This window comes from Hesperophylax consimilis, chromosome 22 (assembly GCF_061612785.1).
Source record: "Hesperophylax consimilis isolate HC1 chromosome 22, BYU_Hcon_1.0, whole genome shotgun sequence".
Lineage (NCBI taxonomy): Eukaryota > Metazoa > Arthropoda > Insecta > Trichoptera > Limnephilidae > Hesperophylax > Hesperophylax consimilis.
In genome coordinates this window covers 23,316,664-23,329,124 of record NC_142857.1, presented here as the reverse complement: position 1 = coordinate 23,329,124, position 12,461 = coordinate 23,316,664, and the positions used below count along the sequence as shown (strand labels likewise).

The window sequence follows — 12,461 nt, the reverse complement described above, 5'->3', positions numbered from 1 at the left end:
AATATGTCAACATCACCCAAGTAATGATTTCCCATGGTGTGAAGTCGTTGTATCGGAGAGTGGGCAATGTAGTTACGCTTATGTGTGCTGCTGTAGAATATTGTATTTTGTCGTGTTGTTACTGTGGGTGTATGTATGTTTATAAGTTGCAGGAGTTCAATATATATTAGTTATATCAAACATTATTCATTGTGACAGTGGAAGTGTTCCTTTGATTTCATTATTTTCTTTTGTTTTCTACTGTTCTTTATTTGAAAGAGATTCAACATGTTTTTTCCTTTTCTTTTGCTGTTTTTACTTATTATTTTGTATTGTCTTCCAGCTAAAGGATGCAGAAGGCACGACCAATGGAGGGAAGAAATTCCCAAGGAAGGCGAAACGCCCCGCGAAGATGCAAAGGGTTTTCCTAATATCTACTATTGTCGCAGTAGTCATTTTTATAGGTAAGTGAATTATACAGTACCTTCACATGTTCCACTCAATTTGCGGCACGTTCCAGAGTAGAAGATACTCCTAGTATCGCCCTGGTGTTAGACCACCATTCTGAATTGAATGTTGCTTGAAATAGCTTTAGTTTTGTTTAGTGACGTGATCTGAAGAGTCATGTACTTTTCCACCTTACTCTTCCCATCTCCTTCTCCCCTCTACGTTCAGTCTCACTACATACCCCAATTGGGGACGCCACAGTCTCACTGGCTCCAGACAGTTGGGATCAGTTGGGACTCTTGTGCAGTTTCAGATTAAACAAAAAAAATTCCGAGAGAGAGGTCATCATCATTCGAGTATCTTGTATCTTTTTCATTTTAATACAAGATGTGTGAGAAGGAAGATTTTTCATCGATGACGTACGTACAACCTTTCTTTGGGACTACTATATCATCAGAATGTATATAAGTGAAAAATTTTACTTGTGCAATGATGGAGGACTTGGTAAGCAAATAATTAAACCCCCCACATCTGAGTGGGAAACCAACGCATTTGGCCACTCGCTATTCACTGGCCTGTGTTATAATAATTATGAAATGCCTTATGTTTGCAAGTCGTAAAATGATAATATTCAAGTTTTTATCTTTCATTTTGTTGATAAGCTAATTTATGTACTTAGACAGCTTTTTTATGGGTAACGTTATCATTTTAACTAGTTCTTTTTGAATAAATAACGAGCAAGCGTGAAGCTAAAAAAATAAGTTCAATGTTTAATACAGGTTTCATTGGATTTAGTCTTTTTAACATAACTTACTCGATTTTTTTACTGCTCGAACACAGTGGGACTACGGTATCCTCGATTCGAGGTTTGTTGTTAGGCTAAAGGAATACTTGAAAAACTGACATTTTGATTTTTGTGTTTGACAAGCTCAGGAGAAGTAAAACTTTCACAAAAATCCGGCAAAATTATTATACTGGATTGGGCAAAAGTAATCACCCTATTGGAAAACGCTATAACTTTTGCAAATGGCGCCAAATGTCAATTCGATTTTGACATTTGTGAAGTAAACAAACGCAGAATACAAATCGATAAGACATGAATCGATTTACCGGAAAAAAAAAATTTCACAAGCAGTACCAAAGTTTATCATAAATTTTTTTAAAAATAATTACAGCAAAAGAACATCGGGTGATTACTTTTAACTGTATAAACCCACTATAACTGCCCCACCCTGTATAAGGTCGACTTCAATTGCAGTGTTGAAGAATTGTATTCCGAAGCACTGCAATTGTAGGGCTCCTGCCGTTAACCCATTGGCCTCAAACGACGCCGTCCCGGCGTGTCTGGTGTCGTCGGCTTAAAAACGAAAAAGGGATACATTATTGACATCTGTGTTTAAAATTTTAAATGCCAATCGCTCTGTAGATAATTAAGCATTCATTTCGTAGTAATTGGCAGGACTCCGTTGGTACAGTTTTTTCCTGATATTTACAATTGAAATTTTCTTATATTTCAGCGTCATTGAATTTTTTTTTAAATAGCGTGTGGTTCGGGAATTGACAAGCTTGTTCGTAAAATGCGTGGTGGGCGGCTAACATCAGCCCAAATTGAAATAAAATATATTATGGTCATAAGTATGATTAGTGTAAAACTTTTCTTAATCCAATTATAAAAAAAAGAAAAAAAATATTGTTTTTATAAAAAAATTATTTTTATATCCTCGTTTAATCATATTATTATTATTTTTTTAAAAACTGCATTTATTTTTTGCATACCTTAATTCAATGAACGAGTAAATTTAAAAAAATTGTTTCGTTTGCATGTTTAGTTTAAAAGTTATGTAAGATTTAGTACACCACTGCAGATTTAAAACTTCGGTACAAAACAATTCGGAGGCGAATGGGTTAAGGAGATTAAGGAGAACGAGATGAAGAAACGAGAAGGGGATGGTTAAAAAGTTTAAAGGGTATGTCATGAAGTTGAAGTAGTGGGAAGGAGATGGAGATGGGGAATAGGAAGGTTTATAAGAATTTGGCCATATATATTTGGTCACCAAACATGGATAAAGCCATTTTTACGCAACCTTTCAATCGAAATGGTGCTCAAAATTTATTTGGAAAAATGTTGTTTTAGCGAAAGAGATATGTAGGATGTCCGCTGCTATAACACTGTTTAGATAAAATATGTAGGAAATATATTAAATTGAAAACATTATCAGTACTTACTCACTAATATATTAAAATGAAAATACTATCAGTACTAAAAAAAAGTCAACCCGTAAAAAACAAAGTTTTTTAAACTTTATTTATTAATTATATATTATTTATTGATTACAAGATGTACCCCGCAATGCGTTGCTGTGGCTCAGTCTGTCTGTGCAGATAGAGAAACAATAGCGCATGTTGCTTTTAAGTCTAACAGATTGCGCTGTTTTTCAAAAAAACATGTTTTTACTTATCACAGGTGACATCTATTTAATATAGATATATAAAAATACATGCATATTTGAATGCAACATGCCAAAATTTCAAAGCGATCATTGAAGAACTTTCAGAGACATTTTGAACAAACAAACATTTTTATTTATAAACATAATAGCCCTGATGGACTTTTACATGTTTATATATTTTACGATTAAGATTTGCTGCGTAATACAGTGACAACAGAAGTTTATTAATGTTTAAGTAATAAAAAAAAATAAAAAAACACGAACATATTACATGGTAGATATAATTTTCCATACAAATGTACATAATATAAGAAAAGAAAAAAAATAGTTTTAATAGTGCAGATGGCATAAAAATAATAGGACAGGTTGATAATACGTAATTTACAAGAGAATACAAGTAATTTATAGTAAGAGAATATGAAAAAAATGTAATCGCTCCAACGTGATGCTCCTAAATAATAATATAATGCTACATAAAAACATCATTCAGGTATGTCTTTTATGGTGACCGGATAAATCATCAAAATGATAATTCATCACATCTTTAAAAAGTTATAAAAAGTCATGGAAAGTGATGAAACAAGAAGTTTTTAACTGAGTTAAGTAGGTTAGGTTAAAATTTTTTTATTTTACATCATTTTTAATGACTTTATATCACTTTTTAAATGTGTGTTGAATAATCACTGTGTTGAGTTATCATGGAACCGTCTTTTATATAATGGTAAACGTATATTAAATTTGTCAATATTTGAGGTGTATTGTTTCAAAGTGCATGAAGGCGAGAAATAGGCGCGTGTGAGTGATAGAAATAGACGTGTGTGTGATTGAAATAGGCATTTGTGTGCGATAGTCAGGCGTGGAATTTTTGTTGTAGAATAATATATTTAGCCTGGTTGCTTGATTTGGTACTTTAAAGTCGACGAGATGCAGAAAGAGTTCACTACAGTCTACTTTGGAATTAATAATTTTATACAAAAAAGTTATGTCATTTATTTTTCTTCTATTTTCTAGGGTATCTGTTTTAGGCGTATTAAGTAATGATGCATAGTTTATGTGTTGAATAGGTGTGAATTTTGAAGTTAATACATCATTAAAATTTGTACTGCACACATTCAATATTTCTTGTATGAATTTGATAGTATGGAGAGTATAATACATCTATTAATAAAAATATTTGTTTTTGGTTTGACTGAGGATTAAACCTTCCTCCCCAAGGACCGGCTCTTAACTGCTGTGAACTTTTGAAACTTTAAAATAAATAATGGTTTGTCTGAGGATTACTCCTTCCTCCCCTGGAAACTTGACTTCTTCTTCTTTCGTAAGGTGGGGGGGTCAGAGGGGGACATCTAGGCCTGCGAGCCATTCTAGGGCCTCAGGCGTCGCCATGTGAACCTCTAAATCGTATGTTAGGGTGGCATTATTGTATTGCAGAGTTTAATATTTTTTTCACAACATTTATCCTTGACTCTGTTCAGAAATAGGCGGTCGGTTTGTTAGATTGCCCTATCTTAACAAACGGATTGCAATCTTTCGAACACAGGTGTGGTGGACAGGATGCTCTGCTTGTTTTACCAGTATTTCAATTGAAGATGCGCCGAGGTAAATGTTATTGATCCCTTCGGCACCGTTGCATACTCGGGAAGCACGCCAAACGCTTGACCAAAATTGTACGCGATTGACATTTGTCACATGAGAACTGGTCGTTTCTACGACTCGTTCTTGAGTTGAACAGCTCGGCTGTGGAACGATTTGCCGGCCTCTGTGTTTCCTCCTTCCTTTTACATGTAGTGGCATGCACAGAGGTTTTAATCAATGTAGGTTCCTGCAAAACCAGTGAATTAATCGATTTTCAAAAAACTTATCGCAGACGTGGTAAGTTTTTGTTTTTGGTAAACTGCTGGCTTTAGGCGTGTTAGTTGGGACTACGTCATTACCTGTCGTATCAAATATCCAAATATTACAAGCCCATCATTGGATATATAGAAAGTCAAAAATATAATATTGTACTAATTAATAGAGGTACCAACAGATGGCACTGATTGCTGCATTTGTTATTTAACTAAAAGGCTAGGCGTGTTTCGACACTAACACAAACGAGTCTTCCCTTGAATGTGCAATAAGCACACTTTTGTGTAGAATACGGTCAACATTTAAATATGACCTGTGTCTCCCTTTTGCATACTTAGTTAATGCTTTAGACACGTGGGGCGGTCGGTAGAGCGCGCATGGCACTGCGATTCCATTCGCGATTATTTTTGGAAGTGTAGATTGATTTCTTTTATAAATTAATTTCATATTTATTCAAATATTATTTTATGTGAATAAGATAGAGTAGCAGTGCCTACATGCGTATTTGGAATGCACGTCTCCAATAACATGGGTCTCTTAAGGTCCCATGTTCACTCCTTCCTCTCTGATAAGTAGGGGCCATTAAATATCTAAGCCTTTTAAAGAGTGGTCCGTAAAGCTACGTATTAGCGAGCATGGTATTATTACCTAATTTTGAAGTCATATTGTTGTTTGCAAAGACGATTAGTCCCGGATTATCATTTTATAACTTTACGGTTATGTTTACTACATATACCGTCAATGTTGATAAAACACACATCAATGCCTAGATCTTATCAGGTATTATGAAATAAATGTGATGAGATGAACGAGTAATCAGTAACAAGTAGCAATTCTTTCATGGTCAGGGAGAAGGTTACGTTAGAAAATGGCCAACATTCCTCCACCCAATCACCTGTCCCTGTCTGACAGTGTGGAGTGCCTGCATTTAGTGACATTGCAACTTTTTAAATTTATTTATGCACATCCAGTCTGTTAAGAAAAGCGGTGCAGTAAATATGTTGCAAAGCTGATTGATATCGCTGAAAATTTCAAAGTTTGTTCTTATTAGTGCTAGAGTGCTTAGAGAGTCGTTTGAATGGTAGAAACAGTCAGGGACGCCTGAGGAATACTTAATGGAATATCTCTGCACTAGAATGAGATAGGGATTCGAATTAAAGTCAAATTAATGTAGTTTTTAAACAGTAACATCGTGGTATACAATAGTGAATGGTGAAAAAATTCGTGACGCCCGAGAAAAACCACCGATAAATGTCCACCTGTAATGTATAATTTATATTATGAAGCGTAAATAAATAATTAAATAACAATTATATAGAAGAGGTGCAAAAACACAGCTGTTCTTCATAAATTGACCACTAATTGGTTTCATCAATTAGGTAGAAAGGAGAGTGAACTTTTAATACACAAAAAATGAAATCAAACACAAAACAAAAACAACAACAAAAACTCCAACAAAAAATAAACCATGTAAAAGATACCTTTATGTTCTAATCTTTATCATTATGTGTATATATGTACCTACCTAGTACTTTTAAATTAGAATGCTACCCAAGCAGCAGTTAATCTTGTGTTTAATTGGATATTTTATTTTATTCTATTTCTTCTCTTTGTTATTCATATTTATACAAAATATGTATGTTAGTAGGCTTAGGCACCAGTTAAAAGTACATATACCTATTATTTCATTATTATTTTAATACTATACTTATCAAACAACTTATCAAAATGTTAATACTCATCCTAATTTGACTGTCCTAAAACGGGAATCCTCCCATTTGGGCAGTCAAAACATTTCTTAAATAATACATATAAATGTATAATCTTTTACTAAAAAAAAAAAAAAAAAAAAAAAAATTATTAAAAAAAAATAAAATTATGCCATCTATCCAGTCAAAAGTCAAACTGAAAATTTGACTTTCAATTGTAACCTCACATTTGAATCTGCTATATTTTGTTCCAAAATCGGTTTTACTCGGTGTTGCCATAGTATCTAATGATAAATTTTATATTCAATTTAAATTTTTTTTTCAAGCTGTACTTCTGGTCTGCTGAGAACCGTAATTTGTATTTTTGGGATGGGTTGTATAAAATATTAATCTTATTGTTATTATTAAGTAGTGTTGACTCAGCAGAATGTTAAGATACTTGTAAATACAGATAATAAATTCACAATCAATGAATGACTTGAAGTTTTATAAATAAAGATTTGTCATTATCACTTATCCTTCTGTCTCAATCTAATTTGTTGTTACATATCTTCTGTTATATTTTCTGATAATCTTACTTAAATATCAGTAGGTAGGTGGTACTTTATTTTGTAATTTTTATAACACATTCTCACGGGAGAATTAATTTCTGATGTAAGACTTTTTTTAACCTGGCAAATTGGCATAATTTGAAGTGGTAAGTTAAGGGGGGTGCATAACCTCACATGCATTTAAATCAGTTATCATTCTTGCTGCTTGTGGCGTGAAATCGTTCAGAGAATTTATATATTTTGTTTATATTTTAAGTCTACCTCTTTTCGTTGCACGTGTCGTTAAGAGAAAGAGGAAGACTTTACAAAAGAGCTGTCAGTAGTAGTCACTTCTTCATTCCGGTAAAACTTATTGTCATTTCTTATCTTATCTCGCTGTTACCAATTTTTTTTAATCTTATCTTGTGTTAAAAACTGTACATTGTTCGTTATCTTGCAAGTTAAAATTATGCAAGTTGTGCACACTTGCTTAAACGTAAATACCATTCACTTCTGAACTCACTTATTCCCTAACTAACTGTTATTTATTTAATTTATTGATTAAGAGATGGTCTGCGTAGATTCTTTTTAAATATGTCTATTTGACTTTCACTTTTGTTTTCAGTAATGAAAGAATGCAAATTTTGAAAGGGGAAATAAACCCACTTCCCGACATCTGATCAAACTGAAATTCTGCAGATAGAATCGTTGTCGATGATAGTGCATTCTATCAAATTTTAGTTGCAATAACATATACACACGCGGACATATATGCATTTCTCTGAAATCGGATGACATTATAGCAGTTAATGTACAAAATAAATGTCCGTCCTACCCAATGGGATAAGGCATATATGCCGCATAGATTATAACGCAGTTGACTTTAGTCCCTGGAGAGGAAGGTTCGATCCTCAGTCAAAACAAAAACGAATTCTTTGAAATTGCTACTAGCCAGCTCAAAAGGGATGGCGCAAGTAGGCCGCAAATTTTTATTAGCCGGATCAAAAGATGGCGCAAGTAGGTCGAAAATTGAAAATAGATGTATTATAGGAAGAAAAGTTTGTTTTTTATGGGATGATTTTTATTCAATTTTTTACAAAACAGTTTGTTTATAAACAAGTTCTGCTCTGTAATTATTATTATGTGTGACAGCTGTTTCGCCTTCTGAAGGCATTATCAAACTGTGGTGAAGCCACTTTCAGAAATTATTTATATTACTTCTATGTAGTTTCTTATAGTAAAAATCAAATCAAATTTTAATACCAATACCCTTTTTGATTTCTTTTCTTTTGAGTTAATCGGAAATTATTGATGGTTTTTATCAAGTTTCCCCACTTATTGTATTGTTCAAATTTTACTAAAGGTCGTTAGAGTGAAGTGTTTACGAATTAATATGTTGGACGAACTGCGATTATTTAAACATAAAAATTAAATAACAGGTTTTTTTGTTGTTATTTTTAAAGAAAGACAAATATTTAACAGAATATCCTGACAATATTTGAAAATCTCCTACTACCACCACAGCAAGCGGAAAATGTTTCTTATATTGTGATGGAGAACTTATCCGACCTAGGAATTGAACTTACGACGCCAGGGTGGGACCCAAACGCGATGCCAACTCAGCCACCAACCGGCCATTCAAGTAGGAACTGTGTTAATAGCACCACTATGTCCCTCGGAGATTTTTCATCCATATTGAGTAGTTACCTGTTGTTGAGGTTAAGACTTGATCCAGCGGGTTTTATTTACTTATTCTATCTTTAATAGGAAAGATATGTAAACATTCCTAAGTTACAAATATCCTGATAATATCTGAATTCCTCTTGCTGTCATCATTATAAGCGGAAAATGTTGCCTGCGATGAAAGCTACATAGCAGTAGTGTTGATGCAACTATATGCATCTCCTTTTAACATATGTTCCTGCATTCCTCCACCCAATCACCTGTACCTGACTGACAGTCTGGAGTGCCTATATTTAGTGACATTGCACTTTTTAAATTTATTCATACACATCCAGTCTGTTAAGAAAAGAGGTTCAGTGAACATGTTACATTAATGCATTTAATTTGAGTCTATTACGGAAACATTTGCTGTGATAACCAGCATTGTTCCTCAAGGCCATAATATCGATCTAAAAGGCAAAGGAAGTCCGAATCCTTTTCAGATTTTATCTGTTAACCACAGATACCCCAATTGTTGTGTTGAATATTGATTACAGTCAACAATAAAACCAGACTCCAAGTATATTAAACCTTCGACACCTGGTTAGGAATCCAACGCAAAAGAATTTGTCCACAGAATACCAACCTTCCTAGTTTTAGACTCCAAAGTTTGCTGTAAAAAGACCATGGCAGTGTTTTTGACTCCAAATGTAAACAGGACATTAATAAGACTATTAGTTTTGATTTCAATACAATAAATACGTATGGACGTTTTACACAAATTATAGGAAACTGTACAGAATTCATTAGTCACCTAATTGCTAGGTAGGACCTCGAATTTAATGACAGTAATCATCATTACATACAAACAAATTGTGATTTTCTTTGATACCTGTGTATTATATTCGTTCTATAGTAAATTAAACACAACATAAAAATAGTTTTATCATTTTGTATTAATGGTTGAATAGTTCAATGCAGAAATAATTTTTATAGCATTGATTTTAGTTTTTACGGACTCAATCTTCTGTTTCAAACACTGTTTTCATTATTTTTCTTTTTGTTAAAATTGCCAAGGTTTAGTCTCCAAATTTTATCGCATCTGATGATGGTGTTGTCGTTGGCACCATACCTGGAAATGAAATATTTTATTAATTACCTAATTAGCACTCGGGTTTTAAGTGTGGCTTATTCATGGAGGAAAGAAGGGAGAGGAGATGGCACTAGGGCAACTAGGCACAACACATCAAAGAAACTCAACTGGGCACAATTGGGTGTTGTAGCGCGTAATATTTGGTCCGATGCACGGATCCGAATACTTTCTCCCTCACACGCATAGCGCCGTCTCGCTCGGCAACTTTCAGCTCACCACCCGTATAGGAAGACACCCCATTGGCCGAGCTATCCCTACCCCTCCGTCATCGGTCGGCACTACCCTGCCCCAAAGGGTATATAACACTCCTATATGGAGTCAGAGTATCCAGTCTCCTGGTTAAAATAAGCCACAGAATCCTAGTGGTCATTGCCCAGTTAAACCCTCCCCAGTACCAAGTCGAGAGAACCCCCCGGGTCCTTCTTGGGAATTCAAGTAACAGCTCCCTCGGGGACATTACTTGTCGGGAAAACCTCAACCCAACTAAGAGACCACGGGTCCTCGGTTGAGGTTATTACGCTAAGTGTTTAGTGAGAATGTTAGTGACCATTGTTTAAACTCTAAATGACTTTACTTTGTGCTACAACTTTCCTGTACTCTGTTTTTTACTATAAGCTGTGAACCCTGTATGTAAGAGAAATAAACTGACCAACGCTGAAAGACTACCTTCTTACAAACACCCTGACACAGTGTGTTTTACTAGGCCAGTATGATTTCACCACTCGGTGTGAGCAGACTGTTAAAATTATATTTATTACCTGTAAACGTTGCAGTGTATCGTGAAATTTTGTAAAAACCGTACAGGACAAAAGTTTAAAACTATGGATATCATTACTTTTCACGTGAAAGTATTTGTATTATTGTTTTTTATAATTAATCACCGGTTTCCGTCACGTGCTTCTGGTACGCATTTTGTGGTAGTCGACTCCTTCGAAGTACATGACACAGCAATGTTACCCAATAATGGGCTTTGAAGAAAGTTTCTTTAGAGCTCACAATTCATAGCATTGATTTGTCAGATAGGACGTTGTTATTCCAAAGAGTCGATATGCCGTGTTATATGTATATATGTTTATGTTCTTTTCCAACTGCTCCCAACCGTCTGGAACCAGTGAGACTCTGGCATCCCGAATTGGGGTATGTGAGGCTAGAAGTTGTGTGGAGGGAAAGGAGATGGGGAAGATGAAGGTGGGGAAGTACCTGACTATTCAGATATGGTCACCAAACATGGTCAAAGCCATTTTAAGCAACGTTTCAATTCTGAATGGTGGTCTTACACCAGGGCGATACTGAAAGTATCTTCCACTCTGAAACATGCCACAAATATACTATATTTTATTTTAAATGAGTAATTTGTGAAATAACACAAATTAATCAATAAATTGGGAGGCCTTATTCTTCGTGAAAAAACACAGGCGGCGCTTTTTGAAGGATTTATGCTAATTCGCCATTGTTTGAAAAAAGTTTCTAATTCTGGAGCGTGGGCTTAAATGCGACGGGTAGCTGTTATTTCACTTACTGCGTTCAATATGATTTCAGTATCGTCTGCAAATTTGCCTATTTTAGTATTTTTTCTGCTCTGGCTGTACATACTGGGGCGGGGAATATCGCTTAAATAGATATTGAACAGAGCAGGCCAAAGAATGGAGCCTTGAGGGACTCCAGCTCTTTTCAATCTCACTGTGGAAAAAATTCCATCTAACTTGATTCTAAATTTACGGTCTTTAATAAAGTTTGCTATGAGTTGAATCATTGATGGATACCTAGGAGGGACATTTTATAAATGAAACCTCTATGCCAGGGTTTGTCGAACGCTTTGCAGACATCTAGGGAGAGGCCATTTAGTCTATAAGTATATCTCTCTCTCGCTTCAGTTTTGTTTATTTAATTTAATATTTTGCCTGTATCATAAACTATGGCCAAGTTATAAAGTACGGGATGGTTCCGTAGCTTACATGTTTATGTTATTGTAAATAAAAATTCAAGGCTTCAAAACAAGATAAGTGTTTAAATGATCAATAAAAAAAATGTCAAAACCAAGCCGTGCACGGTGGATGTCTGAGCTGATTTGTTGAGCAGTATACGGGTTAAACTTCTTTAAAGTTATTTCTTTAAATGCTGTTTGTATTTATCTATTACCAATATGTACTAGTTAAATATTTATATCTCTCTTAACTACTATGTACATAGTGGTTGGGGAGACAACTGTAAGATATTATGTTGCCAGCTGTATATATTAAAACTAATTACTGTGGCATCAAAATTGGACATGCAGTTAAGACATGGGCATTGAATTATGTTCATATTGATACATCAGAGGCGGCCCGTGACTGCATTTGACAGTAGTGCATTTCACTTAAAAAATGGTAACATATTATAATACAGTTAAATTAAATGAGAACAGGAACGCGCACCTGTAACTCGTATTTTTTCAGTAAAAACACTCTACAGGAGTAATATTCTAGCCAGAGTGAAGGTGCTGCACTGATTTGGACATAGATAATAGTAACAAAGGGAGGAATGGCATTGAAGCATGCTAAATGTCGCCGAGTTACAACCAATCTGCACAAAGCATCATTGTTTCTATCGTCTGTGGATTTGGTATTAAAAATTAAAATTAGTATTAAAATATCTTACTTGTTGTCAATATTGGCAGTCTGGTTGTTGGCAGAGAAGGTAATGT

The 12,461-nt window shown here is 34.5% G+C and overlaps 1 protein-coding gene across 2 annotated transcripts in view; it reads left to right on the top strand.

Annotated features, from left to right (window-relative positions):
- The window catches only part of NTPase (ectonucleoside triphosphate diphosphohydrolase NTPase), a 46,152-nt gene that overhangs the window by 2,014 nt on the left and 31,677 nt on the right, over positions 1-12,461 (top strand). For both annotated transcript variants that reach the window (XM_089644828.1, XM_089644827.1), the window contains exon 2: positions 323-443. In XM_089644828.1, coding sequence (XP_089500954.1) covers positions 323-443 — 121 coding nt within the window. The remainder of the gene's footprint in view (positions 1-322; positions 444-12,461) is intronic.